Genomic DNA, 22,884 nt, shown 5'->3' on the forward strand with positions numbered 1-22,884 from the left:
CCAAACCAGGCACCTTGCCCGGCTGCCCAGGCCCTGACTAATCCACACACCAGAGGGGCCAGGGTTCCACGCCCATGTGGACCAGTCGCGCTCAGACTCAGGCGCTGGGCCCAGCAATCCTCACAGCAGCCCTGGTGAGCCACCGGGGGCGGGAGCCGCTCTGACCTGGTGCAGACCAGCGGGGACAGAACTGAGCTAGCGCACAGGGGACCCGTTGATGAAGCCCCCGTGCCGAGCAGCCCCGCTCGGCGCCGCCCGCAGCGAGCTGGAACCGCCAGCCCCACCCGGGCCCCGGCGCAGCACTGACGGGGGGAGCCGAGGAAAGGCGCCTGCAAGTGGGAGCCCCCAGCGCGAGCCCCCCGCAGTCGTGCAAAGGCAGGGGCTCGGGGCTGAACACGCCGCCCGTGAGCCCTGCGGCCGCCGAGCAAGTGGTGCGCGGATGAGGCGGGGAGGCGCAGGGACTGGATCTTTAATCCCGCCCGCACCGAGCGTTCACAGGCAGGGCCGCGCCCCGGGCTGCCTCCTGAGGCAGGTGCTGAGAGCAAACAGAACAGAACAGGTCCTTCCAGGCCCCCGCCACGACGAGTCTCTGGCTCCCCAGCGGATGGGCCGGCCAGGCGTGACGTCCCGGGGCCGAGCACCGTGGCTGCCCGGCAGCAGGGCACGGGAACGGCCCTGCTCCTCTTCACAGCTCCGAGAACAAGGGCTGCTCCCGCACGCTGGCGCTGCTGCTGAGGGCGGCCACAGGGCTGTGCCGGGGGCTGAGGCCGGGAAACTGGGCGCTCACAAAGAAAAAGGGGACGTGGCTGATCCTCCCTGTAGACCAGCACTGAGGGGGGAGAGACACACATGAGCACTGGCTCAGCTCGATACAGCCCACGCCCCAGCCAACGGGACCCGCCCTGCAGCAGCCCCAAGGCCCATCCAGCCTGCTGTCCTCAGGGGGGGGAGAACAGGGCGTTTGGGGGCCCCCGTGTGGGGTTGTCAGGATAGCCACCGCCCCCTCCCCATGCCAGCAGCTCCCAAGGCCCACGGCCCCCTGGGGTCTGTGCCACCGCCCACTCCCCATGCCAGCAGCTCCCAAGGCCCACGGCCCCCTGGGGTCTGTGCCACCGCCCCCTCCCCATGCCAGCAGCTCCCAAGGCCCACGGCCCCCTGGGGTCTGTGCCACCGCCCCCTCCCCATGCCAGCAGCTCCCAAGGCCCACGGCCCCCTGGGGTCTGTACCGCCACCCCCTCCCCATGCCAGCAGCTCCCAAGGCCCACGGCCCCCTGGGGTCTGTGCCACCGCCCCCTCCCCATGCCAGCAGCTCCCAAGGCCCACGGCCCCCTGGGGTCTGTGCCGCCGCCCCCTCCCCATGCCAGCAGCTCCCAAGGCCCACGGCCCCCTGGGGTCTGTGCCGCCACCCCCTCCCCATGCCAGCAGCTCCCAAGGCCCACGGCCCCCTGGGGTCTGTGCCGCCGCTCCCTCCCCATGCCAGCAGCTCCCAAGGCCCACGGCCCCCTGGGGTCTGTGCCACCGCCCCCTCCCCATGCCAGCAGCTCCCAAGGCCCACGGCCCCCTGGGGTCTGTGCCACCGCCCCCTCCCCATGCCAGCAGCTCCCAAGGCCCACGGCCCCCTGGGGTCTGTGCCGCCACCCCCTCCCCATGCCAGCAGCTCCCAAGGCCCACGGCCTCCTGGGGTCTGTGCCGCCGCCCCCTCCCCATGCCAGCAGCTCCCAAGGCCCACGGCCTCCTGGGGTCTGTGCCGCCGCCCCCTCCCCATGCCAGCAGCTCCCAAGGCCCACGGCCCCCTGGGGTCTGTGCCTCTGCCCCCTCCCCATGCCAGCAGCTCCCAAGGCCCACGGCCCCCTGGGGTCTGTGCCGCCGCCCCCTCCCCATGCCCCCCGGCCCAGGGGGGCAATGGCAGCCCCATGCCTACGGCCCCAACCTCCGAGCAGCCCCGCGCCCGCCAGGCCAGGCTGCACTCACCACAGTCAGGAGGGCCCCCTTCTTGAAGCAGGGATGGAAAGCAAGCAGCTGTGGCTGAGCCCCCGGCTCGCCCTGCAGGAAGCCGCTAGAGGGGACAGAGGAGACAGTGACGAGGGGCCGCGCACCCGCCCAGCGATTCCCCGCCCTCACGGGGCTCACGAACGCCACGTGCCCCCCCAGGGGCAGCCCCCTGCAGGGAGGGGGAAGGGACACTCGGGCCTGGCCAAACCCCGCCCCCCAGCCCAGCGGGTGCTCCAGAGCCCTCACCACGGCAGGAGCTCAAACACGGGGCTGTTGCGGGTTCGAAACACGGCGACAATCGTCCTGCTCTCGGCGGCCTCGGGGCTCCCTGCAAAGGGGAGAAAGCGCGTCAATGGGGCGCGGGCCGGCAGCTGGTCTGACGGGGGGGTTGTCAGCAGCTGCAGGACTCTTCACTGCGTCGGCCCCTCTGCGGGGAGGCGGGTGCGAAGGGCGGGGACGCGCCCGCGTGGGAGCTAACTCCAATGGACATCGGGCTTCCGCCTGTGGCCCATTCCCGCGCCAGCCTCCGCATGGGGACAGTCCTACGAAGGGGCGGGGGCCTGCCAGAGGCGCGAAGGAACCAGAGACGGGACTCGAGCTGGCCACCACGACAAGCCTGGACCCGGAGCCGGGCGCCTGCCGGACGTGAGACTCCTTTAGCAACTGCAGCCCTCGCCGGTGCGCCTGTCGATCAATAACCCTTCCGGAGGGGGCGGGTTAAGATCGGAGGCAGAAATCGGCCGGGACCGTGGCTGGGCAGAGCCTGCTGGGAGCTGGTGCGCTGGTTTCCTGACCGGCAGGGCGGGCGAGACTCCGAGCGCTCGGAGTGACCGGCCACAGCTGGTCTCCAGGCAGGCGCACGCGCGTGTACAAGGCCCACAACTGAAGGATTTGGGGGAAGGCGCTGGGCCAGCAGCAGCTTTCCGGGGGCCTTGCTCAGCACGCTGGGGGGCAGCGCCCCAGACACGCTCCCCTGTAGCGCGTGGGGCTCCGCACGAGAGGAAACAAGCCTCGCACGGGGGCCGCTCAAGGCTTTACCTCTGATGACAGCCGCAAGCCGCTCGCCGCTGGGGTCCCACGCCATGGAGTGCACTTCCCCGCCGATCCTAAAGCAACACCGGGAGCTAGCTCAGGAACCTGCCCCCGCGGGCGCCTCCGTTCCCACCTGCCCTCTGCATCACAGAAGATCTGTCCTAGGGGCAGGGCAGCGTAACTGGGAAACCCCCAGCAACGCGCCCTCTGGCCCTCACCACCCACGTGTGCAGTGAGTGGCTGCGCGCGCACCGAGGCGTGTGGTGCGCGCGCACCGAGGCGTGTGGTGCGCAGACACGAGCCAAGCTGCGGGCGCTCTGCTAATCAGCTGGGCAGCACTGGACTCTGAGCGGCCGCCCAAGCGCCCGGCTTACAGGGAGGCCTGCTCCCCTGGCTTCCACCCTGGCCCCAGCGAGGGAAGCAGCACAGCGGGGCTACACGCCAGCCTCCCCCTCCAGCCCTCGCCTGGGCCCCGGGGCTGAAATCAAATAGCTGCCGTGTCCGCTCGGTGTGATCCCGTCCTTCCCCCTCGGGGTCACCCCGACCTGCAGCCACCCAGGATCAGAGAGAACTTAGCAAGGGACTCGCTGTTTGGCACCAGGCTCTGGGCAACGATTTTCCCATGAGAACCGCCCGCAATAGCAAGCGGGAGACTCAGGCCGTGCAAGCCAGGTGCTCCCCGGACACACGGATCGCGAGCAACACGCACGGGGCTATTTCATCCTCCAGGCAAGGGCGGTGTCTGTGCCCTACCCTGGGCGCTGCAGCTCTGCTCTCACCTCTCCTCCCCGTACAGCGTCTCGAAGCCGGTCTCAGACAGGTCGGCCACAATAGAAGCTGTTTTCGACCCACCGACTTGCCCTTGCAGCTCACCTGGAAGAGAGGAGCCCGAGATGGGTGAATTCTGCCGCTCGGCTACCCTGAAGCTGCCTACAGCGTTTTTTTCCTGGCTTCAAAGAGAAATCAGACGCCCAATTCCCAATGCAAGTCCCCAGCAGCTGCACACTTGACTCCTCCGAGCCTCCGACAACCTCCCCGCACTGGGCTACCTCGGAGCTACAAGCATCGGGAAACTAACGAGTTCTCCCCCGCCCCACGCCTGCCTCAGATAGCCAGCCCTACAGGGCGTGTTCTGGAGGGAGCGGAGGCTGCGCCCCAGCGCTGGCTTTGGCTGGTCTGCGTTTGGCACATTTCACAGCCAGCTCCCAGGCCAGGAGGAAAGGAGCAGGAGCGCACGGGAGGAAGGCCGAGATGAGGCTGGAGAGCGCCTGAGCGACCGGCGTGGCCGTGGGAGTCTCACAGCCCGGGGGAGCCGGCGAGCTCCTCTCGGAAAGTTTAACCGAACTCACCACTGTACTCGGAGAAGGACAAGGAGTAAATGACCGATTCCCCCTGGACCGTAAAGAGCAACCGGCTGCCATCGGGGCTCCAGCACCCTGTCTGCGGGGAGGAAAGGCTCACCGTTACATCCAGCATCAGCCACTTGCAGAACACGGCGCCCTTCGTCCTCAGAGCTGGCTGGGGACTGAGCCACGCAGCTTCCCCCGGCGGTTCCTGGACACCACGCGGCTCACGCCCCAGTCACCCCGCTCAGAAACGCCGCCGGGAGAGATGGCGAGTCCAGCAGCCAGCGGCTGGAGAGGAATTCGGCCAGGACCTGGGGCCGATGCCCCAATTCAATCAAAAGCAGCCTGGGACTCGTAACGAGCACAGCTCAAGGCCTTGGCTTGACCCTCACGAGAGCCGGATCACGGTTCCCTTTTAGCCTCGCCTCCTGCTGGCTCCCCACAGACCTCCGTGGCTGCCTGTGACAGCACGGGACTGGAGGCTGATGGGCCCTAGAGGAAGGGAGCAGCACAAAGAGCCACTGCCCTGCTGTGTCCGGAAGGGGCCACCAATCCGGAGAGCGAAGCAGAGCGCCCCGCTCACCCCAGGCGGGGGGCGGCCGAGGCAGGGCGACTGCATCTGCTCCTGCTACTTGGCAGGGCCGTGGGGGGACCTCGCTGGTCAGTGTTTGACCTTTAACCTGCACCAGAGCAGGCTGCTTGGGGCTGCCCATTACTGGCTGAGCGAGCGAGGACCGACACCTACCTGGCAGCGCCCCTTGATCGTGGGCCACCGCTCGCACGTCCACATCTGAGCTTCCCACACCCTGCGAGAGAGACAGGCTGGGGCGAGAGAGCCCTCTTCCCCCCCACCCCCATGAATCTCCAGCAGCCCCATTTCACGCGTCAGACGCAATAGCACGAGACGTGGCCCAGGGACCACGCAGCCGCCACCGACAGACGGGCCACGGTCCGCACGGACGGCTGGGGGCGTGTCAAATCCGGGCCCGCCTCTGCCTGAGGGTCTGTCTACACTACCCCGCTAGTTCGAACTAGGGTGGTTAATGTAGTCACACGAACTTGAAAATGAAGCCCGGGATTTGAATTTCCTGGGTTTCATTTGCATGTTGCCGGGCGCCGCCATTTTTAAATGTCCGCTAGTGCGGCTCCGTGCCCGCGGCTACACGCGGCACGAACTAGATGGTTCGGAATAGGAAGCCCAATTCCTAGTTCGAACTAGGGTGATAGTGTAGACATACCCTGAGCGACTAAGCCGCAGGGCGCAGTGTTTGGAGCTAGGCCAGGGCAGGCGTCTGGGCAGAGGGGAGGGACAGACGCAGCCAGGCCAGGACACCTGCCCGGACGGCAGCGTCCAGCTCCCACCTGCCAGCAGCAGAAGGGCAGACTGTGGAGAACCCCCCGTCTCACGGCACTTCGGCCCCCCCCGTGGGTCCTAGCAGCCTCTGGTTCCCAGACAAGGCGCAGACGCGCCAAGAAAGGCAGCGACTTGCTCAGATCCAAAGGGGAGACTAGACCTAAGGACCTCAACGCCGGGCCCCTGCTCTAACCACCAGACCACACTCCCCTGGGTCTGAGGATCCCTCCTCCTCACCTGAACACGGCGGAGGGCGTGGCTGCTAGCACCCTGCTGCCGTCCGGGGACCACGCAAGGTAGGTGACTCCGCCCCCTCCGAACCACTGCAGCGGGACACAGTTTTCCGTGGACACGTCCCACACCTAGAGAGGGCGGGAGGGAGGGTAACATGGGACAGACAGGACTCTCCCCGCAGCTGGGGGCGGGGGAAGATCGGAGAGTCCCTGCTTGCTGGGGGGGGGGGGGGAGGGTTGAGCTGGGTGGACCCTGCAGTGACGCTGCGCTCCCTAAGACCGGCTCTCAGGGCCTTCACAAAGAGGCCAGGCTAGGGCGGGGGCTCTGACTGGCAAAGCCCCTCCCCGATGCAGTAAGAGCAGGACCCCAGTGAGCGTGAGGCTGGGCACTAGGAGAGGCAGCCGTGCGACAGCCCTGGGCAAGGGGTCGGTGGCGCCGGCTGGGGACTGGACGCGGGCGCAGGAGTTCCTTCCAGTCCTCGCCGGCTCGGCAGCCAGGCTGCCCTGTGCGCCACTGGCCCAGCGAACAGCCCCCAGGGGAGCCCCACGAGCACCCAGCTGTACAGGCTTCAGGTAACGGGGCAGGACTGGCAGGGATCCAGGGGCCCAACAGGACACAGCTACGCGGGGAAGCCTTTGAACTCTGCTGCTAGGGCACGTGGCCTACGTGGGACGAGCCACTGGAGGGCGCCACGAGTGAGATGGCTGCAGTTCTGGCTGTTCCAGCCACTCCCCCCGCCAGAGGCCACCCTGCGCCCTCCCTACTCACAAGCATGGCGGTGTCCACAGGCGAGGCTGAGAGCAGCATCTCCCCACTGGGGGCCCACGCCAGGCTGGTGACGGGGCTGTGGCCGGGATGAGCAAGCACCTGGGCGCAGCCAGAGGACGGCCTGGAGGAGAGAAGAGAGCGCGCTTGCGAGCAGGCTCCATCCGGCTGACGCTGCAGGTTTGCTGCCAGGTGGCTTTGATCCAAACCCCGCTGCACGGGGCTCGGAATAGGGGCCTGGTGACAGGCGAGCCACCGTCGTACCAGACACGTGGGTCCTGGCCCTGGCCGGCAGAGGAGACCGCTGGGGCCCACCCAGGTCTGGAGGCGGAGGATTACCTGGTGGAAAGGGACGTGGGGTCCAGGTGCCAAACCAAGACACAGCTCTGGCATGCCACGGCGAGGATGGAGGCACACAGCGGCTTCCAGGCCAGGGCGGCCACGCTGCGCTGCAGGCGGTGTTTCAGGATGGGGACCGTCGCGCTGCAGGAGAGGAGAGAAGGGGCGACGTGGGAGACCACGGCAGCAGCAGCAGGGGGTGCCGAGAGAGCCTCCCACACCCTGCCGACCGAGCGGGGTTCATGCCTGGGATGTGCACACAGCTACCGCACAGCCCGTGTGTCTACACGGAGAGAAGGGCTGCCTAGCGGTTAGGGAGCTCGCCAGAACTCCACAGACAGAGGCTCAGTTCCCTCTTCCCACACAAGCTTCCTGTGCGATCTTGCTCAAGACCCTTGATCTCGGAGCCAACAGGGATAACAGCCCTGCCCTGCCCCACAGGAGGGCTCTGAAGGCAAACGAGCTACCGACTACGGGGCGCTCGGGCATCACCAGAGACAGACGTGATCCCAGAGCCCGTACGCACGCCACCGACGCGTGGTCCCCGAGGGCGGAGCAGCAGCTGTGTCTAGCCCCGCACAGCGGGGGAGGGGTTAAAGCACACCCGGATGTGACCACAACACACCGATTCCAGAGAAACGTTCCAACCGTCTGCAGCAATCCCAGAGCCGACAGGCGCTCGGTCCGTACCTCGCCCCAGAGCCACCCCAGGGCACGACCGAACGCCGAGCCCCTCTCAGCAGGACGCTGGCTTTGCTTTGGGGGAGTCCCCGGACGCAAGGACCAGGCCTGGGGGAAGCTGGCTAGATCCCCACCCGGGGACAGTGCAGCTCCAAGGCTCAGAGGTGCGCGAGGACAGAGACGGCGGCGCACCTAGTCTGCGTAAGGGCCGTGCCCGGCGCTCCCTGCGGCCCAGGCCCAGCAGTGACTGGGCAGGATCTGGCTGCTGCTGGCACGGAAGTGCGGCCGGGGGATGCAGCTGGTGAGGGGGAAAGCCGGCAGCATTTCAGAATGCGCTGGGAGAGTCTTCTTTTAAGGAGGGCTTTATCTGCCTGCGGAGACCCACGCAGCGAGCGGGGAGACCTGCAGGGGAGACGAAATTCAAGGGATGCCTCCGGGGGAAAGCGAGACGTCCCCTAACGCAGCCTCTCGCGGGCCAGGAGACCGTCCGAGCCTGTGGGAAGAGGGGCCAGCCTGGCGGCGCGAACAGGGAGACGGGGGCTTATGGATTTCTAACCTGAAGTCGAACGGGGGATGCTGGGGGCGCTGGGACGGTTCTGGCATTGGTCTGCAGGAGGCCTCCGGGCCAGAGGAGCTCTGCTGGCAACACAGGAAGAGCCTGCAGGAGCTACCGGCTCTCCGACCACGGCCCGTGCCCAGGGGACAGGCTGATACGAGGAGCTGGGAGCAGCACTCCCAAAGGGCACCCCAGGAACAGGACGGTCCCCCTCACTAGCCCCCCAGGGCCAGGCCTTGCTGGCAGCCAAAGCCCCCCTCCCTGGGCTAAGCGCGGCCAGTGCTGGTTTCCTGCACACTGGACAGCCTGGAGCAGAGGGGGGACCGGAGAGAAAACGGGAGACAGACCTGCCCGAGACTCCCGTAAGAATCCTGGGACCACCAGGAACCTGCCAAGAGCGGACCACGTGCGAGCGGTGGACGGACTGGCTAGCGCAGGGAGCAGTGCCGGGTCACAGAGCCAGCACTGGGCAGGAGAGGGGGAAACCAGTGGTGTCCACCACGCTCACACACGAGCTGGAGAAGGGGGTGCACAGGGAGGTGACAACATTTGCCGACGACACCAAACTGCTCAAGATAGTGGAGACCAAAGCAGCCTGCAAAGAGCTTCAAAAGGATCTTGCCAGACTGGGTGAGTGGGCAACAAACGGCAGATGAATTGTACCGCTGATCAGTGCAAAGTAACGCCCATTGGAAAACATCATCCCAGAGCGAAGGGGACTAAGTTAGCTATAACCACTCGAGAGAGAGCCTGGAGAGTTCTCCAAAAACATCCACTCGATGTGCACAGCAGTCAGAAAAGCAAACACTGCTGGGAATCACGGAGAGAGAGAGAGAGAATATCTTACCACCTCTATATAAATCCATGGCACGCCTACGTCTTGAGCACTGCGTGTAGATGTGGTCACCTCATCTCAAAAAGATCTCTTGGCATCGGAAAAAGTTCAGTAAAGTGCAACAAAAATGATTAAGGGGATGGAACAGCTGCCATGAGGAGAGATTAATAAAACTTGGACTTTTCATCTTAGAAAAGAGGGAACCAAGGGGGAATACGATAGAGGTCTATACAATCATGAGCAGTGTGGAGAACGTGAATAATATTTTCTTGCTCCCGTAACAACGAGGGGTCATCACATGAGATTAATGGGTAGCAGTTTTAAAACAAACAAAAGGAAGTTTTCTTCTCACAGCGCAGTCAACCTGTGGAACTCCTCGCCAGAGGAGGTTGTCTAAACCAAGACTTGAACAGGGTTCAAATAAGAACTAGATACAGTTAGGTTAGGTCTCTCAGTGGCTGTTAAGCCAGGCTGGGCAGGGACGGTGTCCCTAGCCTCTGTCTGCTGGAGGCTGGGAATGGGGGACAGGGGAGGGATCACTTGATGGTTCCCTGGTCCGTTCACTTGGCCACTGTGGGCAGACAGGACACTGGGCTGACCCCGCGTGGCTGCTCTTATGGGGCACGCAGAGGAATGGTGGCACTCGGTGCCAAGAGACCCAGAATGGAGGTGCTGCCTTGGCGCTGAAGAACAAACCCCAAGGCCCCACCTTCCCTCCCGGCAGGCCAGGCCAGGGCAGGGCGACTCTGTGGGCTGAGTAAGGAGCAGGGAAGCCTCAAGGCATCGAGAGAACTTCCTAGGAACTCTCCTTCACCCCGAGCTCCGCGCAAAGCCACGGGCTGCGGCCTCCAAGGTCTGAGCAACGTGAGAGCAGAGGGGCCTGGCACGGACAGTGGAATTCCAGCAGCCTGACCTGTGGAACTAGGGGCTGGACCCAAAGTCCGGGATGTGCACCCCCCTCGTCACATCCCCGGGGCCACATCGCACTGGAAACCAGCCTCTCCCTTTGTCGGCACCAGCCGGGGACTCAAGGGCTCCGGGCAGAGCGCAGCTAGTCGGGGCTGCAGCCTGTCCACAGGGACTCTGCAGCAGGAGCGCTCGGAGCCTTGCCCCCGACCCCTGGCTGATCTCACACGGGGGTGGGGGTGGGGATGTTCCCTTGAGCAAAAGGGAGGCCTGGTCCAACGACAAGGAGAGGACCATAGGTGCAGCCCCCGGACTCCTCTGCCCCAGCAGTTACCCGAGCGGGGCCAAGCGCAGCGCTCCCATAAAGGCCAGGAGCCCCCGACAATCTCGCGTATGGACGCAGACCAGAGCAAGGCAGGGCCCTGGGGGGAGAGGCCGAGTCAGACACAGCTCCAGAGGCCTGGCCCCGCACGGCATGGCAGGAAGGACTGGGGACCCCCGCGGCTGCAGCTCCTTCCCACGCGCAGCCTGGCGCACAGGGCCTCAGAGGAGCGCTGTTGCCAGCTCCTTGACTCCCGCTCCCGAGCGGGGCTCCCTTAGCAGCGAAGGCATCCGGCCTCAGCGCAGGAGCCCTCACCCACACATCAACTCCGCAGCCCCGCCCCCGGCGCCTCACCTGCTGCTGTTGTAAACCCGGATGGAGTCATCCAGAAGGGCCACAGCAAACTTGCTGGTGTGGGGGTGCCAGGCAAAAGCCCGGATGGAGCAGCCGGCCCTGGAAAAGCAGCGGAGAGGGAGGGTCTGAAAGGCTGGGATGCACAGGGTGCCTGATGGCAAAGAGCAGGGCAGCGATGGGCAAGCTGGGCTGGGGGGCGGGCTGCGTAAGTGCCCCCCCGTCTCAGTGGGCTGCAAGACTGCGGTAACCACATCAGCCTTCTGGGCGAGGGGGGCTCTGCGCCTGGCGCAGGCGCACCCAGGACGTGCGGGGAACTGGCTGCAGAGGGCATGGCTGGTTTCACAGGCAGCGTTGTGTGCACTCGGCAGGCCCCGGCCTGGTGTGTATCACAGTTCTACCGAGAGGCAAACCCGCCGAATCAGCCAACCCTTAACCAAAACGTCTCGCGGGCCGCACACCTCCCCCGAGGGGCCGCAGGCTGCCCGTGATGGCATTACAGGATGTTTTCCAGCACGCTGAGCATCAGGCTCAAGCCCCGGCAAGGTCTCCTCAAACTTTTGTCCTTCCCGAGAAGAGAGAAACCATATTCCCACAAGTTTCCTACAGGGTGCTATGGTATCTAGCAAAATAAACGTCATCACTCCCCCACTGTTGTGTAGGGCAATGTGGAACCCCTCAGTCCCACCCCAGAAGTAGCTGCATTTCAGTAGTGCTGAACTTGTGCGTTTAGGTGCTAGCCTAGGACTTGGAAAACCTGGGGTCAGTTCCTTGCTATGCCACATACTTCCTCTGTGACCCTGGTCAAGTCACTTAATCTCTCAATAATCGCCTGGCCTTCCCCACAGTGCCATTGGGAGGGTAAATGCATTGTGGATGGGAGATTCTCCGATACCTCTGTCAGGCACTGCTATCACGTCACGTATAGCAATACCTGGCAAATGCCTTTCCGAATCCAAGCTCCGGAACACGGAGCTCAGTCTCCCACCTCCGGCAGCACCAATTCAGAATGTGCCCGAGGACGCCAAATGTTGCGTGCGACTGCGCTGTGCACTGAACTGACCAGGCCGGGGGGGCTTGCTTCAAGCTGCAAGACGGCTGCTGTTTCCCCTTAGCCATGCAAGGAGCAACAGCTGGGAAGGGGCTGGGGCCAGGCCACCCCCTCGGATCTACGGAGAGCCCAGCCGGAGCGTGCGGCGCTGACTTGCCAACGGAGCCCTTGGAGTACGCGCAGGACCACAGGGTCAGTCTGTGGCCCTGCCTGGCCCCCCCGCTCCCAGAAAACACGTGTAGTGGAAAGGGACCGTGGCCCAGGGCCTCGCACAGGGCCCACCCTGCGCCAGAGCATTGATGAACAGTTCCAGGGGCTCCTGTCCGGTGCAGACGATGGAGAAACCGACCGGCCCAGTAACTCTAGGCAGGGCGGCTCAGAGACCCGAGTGGGGCCAGTGGTGGGGAGCCCCAGAGGAACATGGGGCTGCAAAGCGCGTGAGGAGCACAGCGGTCTGACCCCCTCAGGCTCCTTGTGGCAAAGCCAGGCGGCTCACAGCCTTCCCTCGCAGGCAATGCCACGGAGCCGCCTCACTGATGGAGAACTCGGGCAAAGTGACCCGCCCAAGGCCAAGCAAGGAGCTGAACTGGGGTCTGCCCGTCTCAGGCTACCCCCTCCTCCTGCAGCCCGGGAGAGCCCGTCAGGTACGCACCCGGCAGAGCCCCGCTGCAGCGAACTCACCAGTCCACAGCCTGGGAGAACTCGGCGATCATGTCCTCGCTGCAGAGCTTGGGGCAGACAAGAGAACGAACGTGTTAGCGCCAGAGAAGGCGGCAGCTGCCTGGGGAGCGGTATCAGCCTCGAGACATCGGTGGGAGTGCACGTCTCGCCCTCCTCGGTGCCTCTGGGATGCTCGGCCATGCTGAAGCCTTGCTCGTCAGTGTCCCGTTCTCCTTCCCCCCCGGGAAGCCTTCGCAGAGCCCGTGTCCCCACTGCCACTGGCACTGCAGCGCCTGCGGCCGTACGAGCAACGGCAGCGGCACGCGGGCTGGCCCCTGCGAACACCCTGCTGCTGCAGCATCCCGGCTAGCGGTGCTCAGGCTAGCTACTCCGCCTGTGCCTCCGCAGGGCAGGCAGACCCCCAGCGCCCCCACACCATGGCTCAGATCTGCAGAGGGGCCTCCATGGCTTCTCCGGGGGCACGACTAACTCCCTGAGACCCTTCTGGAAATAGCCACCATCAGCAAGGAGCCTGTAAACACCCTGCGTGTGAAGTGGCAACTTACTCTTATTACAGTGGCCAGCAGGGGGTGGGCTCCGTCACACCAGGCCCTACCTTAAATAACGCGCAAGCCAAACAGACAAAGGGGCGGGGGGAAGAGAGGCACAGGGTGGGCCAGCAGGCCAGAGAGCGCGGAGCAATCCAGCTCGCAGAGCCCCAGTCCAGGACTAGCGATCTTTAAAAATGTAAGCGGCACAGGCATACACTACTGGCCCTCTCTGCCTCAGTTTCCCTGTCTAGACCGACACCAACCCACCTAAGCAAAGCCCTTCTGCACAGTCAAAGCAGCATTGTTATTCTGGACAAGGCCAGCCGCTTGGACGCCTGTCCCGTGCCCCGCGCTGCTGGCAGGCAATGGGATGGACCTAGGCATGCACGGACATGAAGCCGCCTTGTTAGTTGTGGCACCATTTCTATTCCTGCCCAGCTGGACCAACGTCACACCCAGCGCCAGGGAAACAGACACCCTCCCATTCAGAGCAGAGCACACAGCTAACGTCACACCCAGCGCCAGGGCCAGGGAAACAAACACCCTCCCATTCAGAGCAGAGCGCACACAGCTAACGTCACACCCAGCGCCAGGGAAACAGACACCCTCCCGTTCAGAGCAGAGCCCACACAGCTAACGTCACACCCAGCGCCAGCGCCAGGGAAACAGACACCCTCCCATTCAGAGCAGAGCAGACAGCTAACGTCACACCCAGCGCCAGCGCCAGGGAAACAGACACCCTCCCATTCAGAGCAGAGCACACAGCTAACGTCACACCCAGCGCCAGGGAAACAGACACCCTCCCATTCAGAGCAGAGCACCCACAGCTAACGTCACACCCAGCGCCAGGGAAACAGACACCCTCCCATTCAGAGCAGAGCACACACAGCTAACGTCACACCCAGCGCCAGGGAAACAGACACCCTCCCGTTCAGAGCAGAGCCCACACAGCTAACGTCACACCCAGCGCCAGCGCCAGGGAAACAGACACCCTCCCATTCAGAGCAGAGCAGACAGCTAACGTCACACCCAGCGCCAGCGCCAGGGAAACAGACACCCTCCCATTCAGAGCAGAGCACACAGCTAACGTCACACCCAGCGCCAGGGAAACAGACACCCTCCCATTCAGAGCAGAGCACCCACAGCTAACGTCACACCCAGCGCCAGCGCCAGGGAAACAGACACCCTCCCATTCAGAGCAGAGCACACAGCTAACGTCACACCCAGCGCCAGGGAAACAGACACCCTCCCATTCAGAGCAGAGCACCCACAGCTAACGTCACACCCAGCGCCAGCGCCAGGGAAACAGACACCCTCCCATTCAGAGCAGAGCACACAGCTAACGTCACACCCAGCGCCAGGGCCAGGGAAACAGACACCCTCCCATTCAGAGCAGAGCGCACACAGCTAACGTCACACCAAGCGCCAGGGCCAGGGAAACAGACACCCTCCCATTCAGAGCAGAGCACACAGCTAACGTCACACCCAGGGCCAGGGCCAGGGCCAGGGAAACAGACACCCTCCCATTCAGAGCAGAGCGCACACAGCTAACGTCACACCCAGCGCCAGGGAAACAGACACCCTCCCGTTCAGAGCAGAGCGCACACAGCTAACGTCACACCCAGCGCCAGGGAAACAGACACCCTCCCATTCAGAGCAGAGCGCACACAGCTAACGTCACACCCAGTGCCAGCGCCAGGGAAACAGACACCCTCCCGTTCAGAGCAGAGCGCACAGCTAACGTCACACCCAGCGCCAGGGAAACAGACACCCTCCCATTCAGAGCAGAGCGCACAGAGCTAACGTCACACCCAGTGCCAGCGCCAGGGAAACAGACACCCTCCCGTTCAGAGCAGAGCGCACAGCTAACGTCACACCCAGCGCCAGGGAAACAGACACCCTCCCGTTCAGAGCAGAGCACACAGCTAACGTCACACCCAGCGCCAGGGAAACAGACACTCTCCCGTTCAGAGCAGAGCGCACACAGCTAACGTCACACCCAGCGCCAGGGAAACAGACACCCTCCCGTTCAGAGCAGAGGACACAGCTAACGTCACACCCAGCGCCAGGGCCAGGGAAACAGACACCCTCCCGTTCAGAGCAGAGCGCACAGCTAACGTCACACCCAGCGCCAGGGAAACAGACACCCTCCCATTCAGAGCAGAGCGCACACAGCTAACGTCACACCCAGCGCCAGGGAAACAGACACCCTCCCATTCAGAGCAGAGCGCACACAGCTAACGTCACACCCAGCGCCAGGGAAACAGACACCCTCCCATTCAGAGCAGAGCGCACAGCTAACGTCACACCCAGCGCCAGGGAAACAGACACCCTCCCATTCAGAGCAGAGCGCACACAGCTAACGTCACACCCAGCGCCAGGGAAACAGACACCCTCCCATTCAGAGCAGAGCACACAGCTAACGTCACACCCAGCGCCAGCGCCAGGGAAACAGACACCCTCCCATTCAGAGCAGAGCACACAGCTAACGTCACACCCAGGGCCAGGGCCAGGGAAACAGACACCCTCCCATTCAGAGCAGAGCGCACACAGCTAACGTCACACCCAGCGCCAGCGCCAGGGAAACAGACACCCTCCCATTCAGAGCAGAGCACACAGCTAACGTCACACCCAGGGCCAGGGCCAGGGCCAGGGAAACAGACACCCTCCCATTCAGAGCAGAGCGCACACAGCTAACGTCACACCCAGCGCCAGGGAAACAGACACCCTCCCGTTCAGAGCAGAGCCCACACAGCTAACGTCACACCCAGCGCCAGGGCCAGGGAAACAGACACCCTCCCATTCAGAGCAGAGCACACAGCTAACGTCACACCCAGGGCCAGGGCCAGGGAAACAGACACCCTCCCATTCAGAGCAGAGCGCACACAGCTAACGTCACACCCAGCGCCAGGGCCGGGGAAACAGACACCCTCCCATTCAGAGCAGAGCGCACACAGCTAACGTCACACCCAGCGCCAGGGAAACAGACACCCTCCCATTCAGAGCAGAGCGCACACAGCTAACGTCACACCCAGTGCCAGCGCCAGGGAAACAGACACCCTCCCGTTCAGAGCAGAGCGCACAGCTAACGTCACACCCAGCGCCAGGGAAACAGACACCCTCCCGTTCAGAGCAGAGCACACAGCTAACGTCACACCCAGCGCCAGGGAAACAGACACTCTCCCGTTCAGAGCAGAGCGCACACAGCTAACGTCACACCCAGCGCCAGGGAAACAGACACCCTCCCGTTCAGAGCAGAGGACACAGCTAACGTCACACCCAGCGCCAGGGCCAGGGAAACAGACACCCTCCCGTTCAGAGCAGAGCGCACAGCTAACGTCACACCCAGCGCCAGGGAAACAGACACCCTCCCATTCAGAGCAGAGCGCACACAGCTAACGTCACACCCAGCGCCAGGGAAACAGACACCCTCCCATTCAGAGCAGAGCGCACAGCTAACGTCACACCCAGCGCCAAGGCCAGGGAAACAGACACCCTCCCGTTCAGAGCAGAGCACACAGCTAACGTCACACCCGGCGCCAGGGCCAGGGAAACAGACACCCTCCCATTCAGAGCAGAGCGCACACAGCTAACGTCACACCCAGGGCCAGGGCCAGGGAAACAGACACCCTCCCATTCAGAGCAGAGCGCACACAGCTAACGTCACACCCAGGGCCAGGGCCAGGGAAACAGACACCCTCCCATTCAGAGCAGAGCGCACAGCTAACGTCACACCCAGCGCCAGGGAAACAGACACCCTCCCATTCAGAGCAGAGCACACAGCTAACGTCACACCCAGCGCCAGCGCCAGGGAAACAGACACCCTCCCATTCAGAGCAGAGCACACAGCTAACGTCACACCCAGCGCCAGCGCCAGGGAAACAGACACCCTCCCATTCAGAGCAGAGCACACAGCTAACGTCACACCCAGCGCCAGGGAAACAGACACCCTCCCATTCAGAGCAGAGCACACAGCTAACGTCACACCCAGGGCCAGGGAAACAGACACCCTCCCATTCAGAGCAGAGCGCACACAGCTAACGTCACACCCAGGGCCAGGGAAACAGACACCCTCCCATTCAGAGCAGAGCGCACACAGCTAACGTCACACCCAGCGCCAGGGCCAGGGAAACAGACACCCTCCCATTCAGAGCAGAGCACACAGCTAACGTCACACCCAGCGCCAGCGCCAGGGAAACAGATACCCTCCCATTCAGAGCAGAGCACACAGCTAACGTCACACCCAGCGCCAGGGAAACAGACACCCTCCCATTCAGAGCAGAGCACACAGCTAACGTCACACCCAGCGCCAGGGAAACAGACACCCTCCCGTTCAGAGCAGAGCACACACAGCTAACGTCACACCCAGCGCCAGGGAAACAGACCCTCCCGTTCAGAGCAGAGCACACACAGCTAACGTCACACCCAGCGCCAGGGAAACAGACACCCTCCCATTCAGAGCAGAGCACACAGCTAACGTCACAGGACGTGCCATGGGTGCCAGCATCTCCCTTCTGCTGGGAGCCCGTCTATGCCTAAAGACACCGCAGCAGCAGCGAGCACGCTGCCTCTGCCAACAGGAGAGGCCCTCCAGCCCGTGGAAGGCCTGCGCCTGCTCTAGAGGAGACAGCTCGGTTGGCAGGGTCTACCCGGGGGTTAGATCCCTTTGACTGTGTCACTCGGGGGGGGATTTTTCACACCTCTGAGACACACAGTTTCTGAGCGTAGAGCTGACCTCGAGAACAGGGCAGAGTCATTCCTCACAGTACTCACGGACAAATGGGGAAACAGGGAGCCGTGGAGAGAGGAGACCCACTGGCACAGAGCCAACGCCCAGCGCGAGCCTCTTTTCATCCACTGGAGATCTAGGCGGGGAGAGAGAATCGTAAGGCTGGGAAGGGAAGCGGGGAGATCAGTCCTTCTGGAACTGTCACTTTCCACGTCAGGACGCAGGACTGAAGACCGACGTGCGCACTAAGGACGCAGAATTCCGTGTAACTGATTAACCAGTTAAACGTAACGTTTAATAGGTTCGCTGATTAAAGGGGAGAAGGGCAGGGGGAAGTGGCCTCCCGGACACAGACAGGGGCTGCTCCGGCCGTCTGGCATCATCAAAGCCCAAATGTTTTGACAGGGATCTAAACCCTCCTGCTTCAGGGATTAAGCCAACTTCTTCCCAGGATGAGTCAGGAGGAGACTCTCCCTGCGGGGCAAGGTATCCCAGAGGGTTTCCTGCGTCTGGTCCTGACAGCTGCTGGGAACAAGATGCAGAACCAGGAGCAAGGCAATCCCTCGGTGATTTACTCAGCTAGTCCTGGGGATGCAAGGGACCCCACGGGGCGGGAGACGCGAGGCTGGTCTAGAGCAGCTGCTGTGCATTTGAAAGCAAGACGCCACCTGCAATGTACAGGCTTGACGTGTTATTCCACAAAAGTGATTTTAAACACAACAGTAATCAGCCGCGAGCCCGGTGCCCCTGGGAGCAGTGCTGAGCCAGCCCGGTCCAACGGCATTAGGGACGTGGAAGGTTAACTGGTTAATGAGTGAGGCTTACCGGTTACGGTTAACTGGTGGGGGCTGGGGCTGCTCCAGCCCAGCCATGGCAGGCGGGGGAGGGGGAAGCCCCCCCGCCTGGACCCCCTTTGATCAGTTAACTGCTTAACCATTATGTTTAACCCATTAAATGGGATTTTCCATCCCTAACCAGCCCCCAGAGACAGCGTCAGTCAAGAGACGTCCGTACAACAGTCTCCCTGCTCGTTACGGGTCGGGTTGCTATCTCAGGCCGGGCTGTGGGTGACGCCAGTTGGGTTTTACTCCCCTCTGCGAAACAAGCAGAGGTTTTGCTTTAAGCTTCCGTTGCTCTGGCAGCAGCCCGCTCTGTGGGTCCCGGGGCTGTAGAGAGGCAAGGGCGGAAGGGCAGCTTTAATCTCCAACTGAGCTTCGGCTGGTCCAGAAGTCAACTCGTCCCCACCTCCTCCAGCTGAGCTGCCTCAGTGCTAGAGCTCTGTGCTCCCTGACTCATGGCACCGGGAGAGGGGCCCCGGCAGGTGGGAGGGAAGGGATGCAGCACGGGGCCCAGACGACGTGAGGTGGAGCAGCAGAGTCTCGGGAGACAGGGGCGAAGGGATCAAGGCCTGAAAAGCGCTAGGAGACAGCTACCCAATTCCTTTGCAACACGCCACGGGAGCTGCTTTCTTACCCCACGGCCAGACCCACCTTCCTCCTCTGCGCCTGCAATCTCGTTGAGCAGCCCACACATTCCCACATCGCGCCTGTGGACAGAAAGCTCTGAGTCGCCTACACAGCACAGTGCTACAGGCTGAAGCTAGACAGCAGGGATGGGGAGTAGCCCTCCCCCCAGCAATGCAGGTCACTAGCATGGGACTTGGGAGACTCAGGTTCTGTTCCCTGCTGCACCAGATGGCCCACGTGGCTATGGGCAAGTCACTCAGTCTCTCTGTGCCTCAGTTCCCGTGTGGGGAGAACAGCACTGCCCTGCCTCACTGGGGCAGTAAAAAGGGAGAGAGAAAAGAGATAAACCCCTTAAAGGCTGAAGAACTCACTACAGTAACATACCTAACCTAAACAGCCCACCCCCTCTCCCTAGCTACGTGCGCAGGTAAGCAAGAGGCTCCGGCATGAACAAACTGGACACAATATCCAAGGCCTAAAACAGTCTTCGGAGCTGCATGCAATCGCCCTGCGAGCCAACCTTGTTTGCACTGCTTCACCTTACTGCAACTACTCCTCAGCAAAAGCCATGCCTCCGACTCCCTCCTCTGCACTATGGTTCCCTCCCACCCACCTAGTCCAATACTCCAGCCCCTTTGCCTCCAGCTTATACCAAGCAAAGCACCCTCCGGCTCCCTGACGTCCCAGCCGCAAGCAGCTTCCTGCTAACCTCAGCACAAAGAAGGGACGATTTCCAAGTGACACGCGCCCGGCCTTGGAAACTGCAGAGAAGCCTGGGGCTCAGCACCCTTTCCCACTTCGGGCAGCTGCCCTTAGTGCCCTCTTGCTGACTGCAAACAAGGGCTGAAAGGGGAAATCCAGCACGGGCTGCCTCAGGCCAGTGGGGCTCCAAAATGCCAGCCATGGGGGAATGAAATGAGACCATTTTAATTCAAAATGGGGCCAGCTCAGCCAGGGCTGTCAGCAGAGCAGAAACCTCTCAGCCCCCCGCAACCAAGCCCGTCTTACGGGTGTGTTACGGTAGCACAGGGGTGAGCGAGCTGCAGCCCACGTCGGGCCAGTCAGAGCTTTTAATGCAGCCCTTGAGCTCCAAGGCCCCTGCAGGGTCCGGCGGGGGATCAGGGCCAGAGGCTTGCCCCAGCTCACCATGCATTGAGACATCTCTTCCAGAGGGTCTCCTGGTGGTGGATGAAGGCAGGCTTTGTGCTGTGCTCCAGCCGGCTGTGAGCTTTCAGGGTTTCCTTGGGGATGGCTAGGACAGGCAGGTCAGCCAACTGCAAATACAAGACCCAACAAACCGGCTGTAGTGAAACGGCTTGATCGGAGACCCAGCGGCTGCGGGGCTGGGAGCAGCACACAGAACCGAGAGCGCCCGAGTCACCCTTTGCAAAGGGCCTCTGAAAGCCGCTCCCCTTGCCAGGCCCTGGGCACCAGCAGGGAGCCCGCTGGCAGGAGGCAACAGCCCAGGGAACTCGCCGCCTCGCAGCTCTCGGGCCCCCACGTTACAGGCAAAGGAGCCAGGGTCTAGAATCCCCAGAGCCACCCGCAGAGCCGACCCTTCCGAGAGGCCCCAGGCTGGCGGGTGCTGGCGGCAGACCCTGGCGGGGGGGCTCACCTGGTCCTGGAAAGCCAGCGGGAGCGTCTCGTAGAGGCGGCCGGAGACCAGGGCGTTGTTGAACTCGTACAGGGAGACGTCCCCGGGGGCGGGCGGGGGCGGGAACAGCGCCAGGGAGCACATCCTGCGGCTGGCTCTGGGGGGGGGGGCGAGTCAGGGGGGCGCCTCTTGTGGGCCGGGGGGTCCTGCCAGCCCATCGCCCCCCCGGGCCCCTAACACTGCAGGGCCCCCCCCTCCCCGGGCCCCCCCACTCTGCCCCTCCCCCAACCCCCCCGGGCCCCCCCACTGCAGGGCCCCCCCTCCCCCGGGCCCCCCCACTCTGCCCCTCCCCCAACCCCCCCGGGCCCCCCCACTGCAGGGCCCCCCCTCCCCCGGGCCCCCCCACTCTGCCCCTCCCCCAACCCCCCCGGGCCCCCCCACTGCAGGGCCCCCTCCTCCCCTGGGCCCCCCGCGCTGCCTCCCCCGTTACCCGGCACCGGCCGCTCTTCCCGGGCCCGACGGAAGCCCGCCCGGGACACGCGGCGCAGCTCGCGCTCGCCCCCAGCGGCGCCTGGCGGGGGCGGGGGGAGCGGCCCGGCAATTAAAGGGGCCGCGACCGCATTTCGGCCCGACCTCCCGCGGCGCCCCCGCCCCCCCCCCGCGCGGCCCTCGCCAGCTCCGCGGCCCCCCCCGCCTCTCGCCCCCTCCCCCCGCCCCCAAAACGGCCTCATGGGGGCCAGGCGGAGCTGGCAGCTGTGGGGCTCTGAGGCGGGTCCCCGAATCCCCCCAGCTCTCCTGCTGTCCCCCCCGCGCCCGGGACCTCGCCCCCCCTTCCCGCCCCCCTTGGGCCTGGGGGTGGCGAGAGAGCCCCCCGCGAGGGGCACAGAGACCGGCGCCGAGAGCCGAGCCCCCGCCCCGCCGCCATCAGGTCCAGGACCCCGGCACGCTCCCTGGGCGGCGAGTCCCCGGGGCCGCAGGAGGGTGGGCACAGGGGAAATAACAGGTCCCCTTAAGCGCAGGCTGCTACAGGGCCACTGAGAGGGGGGCAGAGTTAAGGCTGTGGGGGCAGAGTTAAGGCTGTGCAGAGCAGAGTTAAGGCTGTGGGGGCAGAGTTAAGGCTGTGCGGGGCAGAATTAAGGCTGTGGGGGCAGAGTTAAGGCTGTGCAGAGCAGAGTTAAGGCTGTGGGGGCAGAGTTAAGGCTGTGGGGGCAGAGTTAAGGCTCTGGGGGCAGAGTTAAGGCTGTGCGGGGCAGAATTAAGGCTGTGGGGGCAGAGTTAAGGCTCTGGGGGCAGCGTTAAGGCTGTGCGGGGCAGAGTTAAGGCTGTGGGGGCAGAGTTAAGGCTGTGGGGGCAGAGTTAAGGCTGTGCGGGGCAGAATTAAGGCTCTGGGGGCAGCGTTAAGGCTGTGCGGGGCAGAGTTAAGGCTGTGGGGGCAGAGTTAAGGCTGTGCGGGGCAGAGTTAAGGCTGTGCGGGGCAGAATTAAGGCTGTGGGGGCAGAGTTAAGGCTCTGGGGGCAGCGTTAAGGCTGTGCGGGGCAGAGTTAAGGCTGTGGGGGCAGAGTTAAGGCTGTGCGGGGCAGAGTTAAGGCTGTGGGGGCAGAGTTAAGGCTCTGGGGGAAGAGTTAAGGCTGTGCGGGGCGGGCATGTCACCTTCGCTGTGCACGTCCTGGCTGACCTGCCCGGGGAAAGGACGCTCTTGCTTTGGAACGCACCACCCCCGTGACCAGGCTCTTTGCATGCTAGCAAGCCAAGGGATCTGCATGTGGGGAGGGGTCTCTCTTGGTCAGCGGAATAAGGAGGTGTGGGAGTGTGTGGGAGCAGCCGGCTGCACAGGCAAGGGGGCACAGGGAACAATGGGGGAGCTTGCAGGCAGCTGGACAAAAGGGTGTTGACCCCCCCCCCCACACACACACCCATCAAATCCTCAGCAGCCCCACATGCCTCCCCCACTGGCGCATCTGTACCCTGCTGGCACCCTGTGTGAGTGTGCGTCCCGCGGTCTGTCTTTCTGTGAGTCCCTTCCGCCGCCTGTCTGTGTGTGTGTGTCATTCTGGGCATGTGTGTCCGTCTCCGTGTCTCCTTCGCTCAGATTCCCTCCTGAATCTCAACCTCTCCGGTTT

At 63.7% G+C, this 22,884-nt stretch overlaps 1 protein-coding gene across 5 annotated transcripts; it reads right to left on the reverse strand.

The window, feature by feature from the left end:
* Positions 1-451: 451 nt before the first annotated feature.
* AAAS (aladin WD repeat nucleoporin) lies at positions 452-21,348 on the reverse strand. 5 transcript variants are annotated; one of them, XM_075901600.1, is made up of 18 exons: positions 21,255-21,348; positions 20,786-20,921; positions 20,317-20,444; positions 19,195-19,250; positions 17,749-17,840; positions 12,446-12,492; positions 10,717-10,815; positions 7,936-8,145; positions 7,063-7,206; positions 6,727-6,847; positions 5,962-6,086; positions 5,116-5,176; positions 4,374-4,464; positions 3,804-3,897; positions 3,031-3,098; positions 2,239-2,320; positions 1,972-2,056; positions 452-829 (listed from the first exon to the last, which is right to left on the reverse strand). In XM_075901600.1, the coding sequence occupies exons 2-18, from the start codon at positions 20,906-20,908 to the stop codon at positions 686-688; spliced, it is 1,770 nt and encodes a 589-aa protein (XP_075757715.1). In that variant the 5' UTR covers positions 20,909-20,921; positions 21,255-21,348; the 3' UTR covers positions 452-685. The 5 variants fall into 5 exon arrangements, with proteins under 5 accessions (XP_075757715.1, XP_075757718.1, XP_075757717.1 ...); XM_075901603.1 differs by lacking the exon at positions 7,936-8,145; XM_075901602.1 differs by lacking the exon at positions 21,255-21,348 and having other exon boundaries at positions 12,417-12,492.
* Positions 21,349-22,884: the final 1,536 nt, after the last annotated feature.

Source organism: Pelodiscus sinensis, chromosome 19 (assembly GCF_049634645.1).
Source record: "Pelodiscus sinensis isolate JC-2024 chromosome 19, ASM4963464v1, whole genome shotgun sequence".
NCBI classification, from domain to species: domain Eukaryota; kingdom Metazoa; phylum Chordata; order Testudines; family Trionychidae; genus Pelodiscus; species Pelodiscus sinensis.

Bases quoted from the DNA above. Each gene is read 5' to 3' on its own strand.
- AAAS (XM_075901600.1), bottom strand. From the start codon at position 20,908: ATGTGCTCCCTGGCGCTGTTCCCGCCCCCGCCCGCCCCCGGGGACGTC. The intron at 19,251-20,316 runs GTGAGCTGGGGC...TTCTGTCCACAG, and splicing joins AAGAGATGTCTCAATGCATG to GCGCGATGTGGGAATGTGTG. The intron at 3,099-3,803 runs GTGAGAGCAGAG...GTGTTGCTTTAG, and splicing joins ACGCTGTACGGGGAGGAGAG to GATCGGCGGGGAAGTGCACT.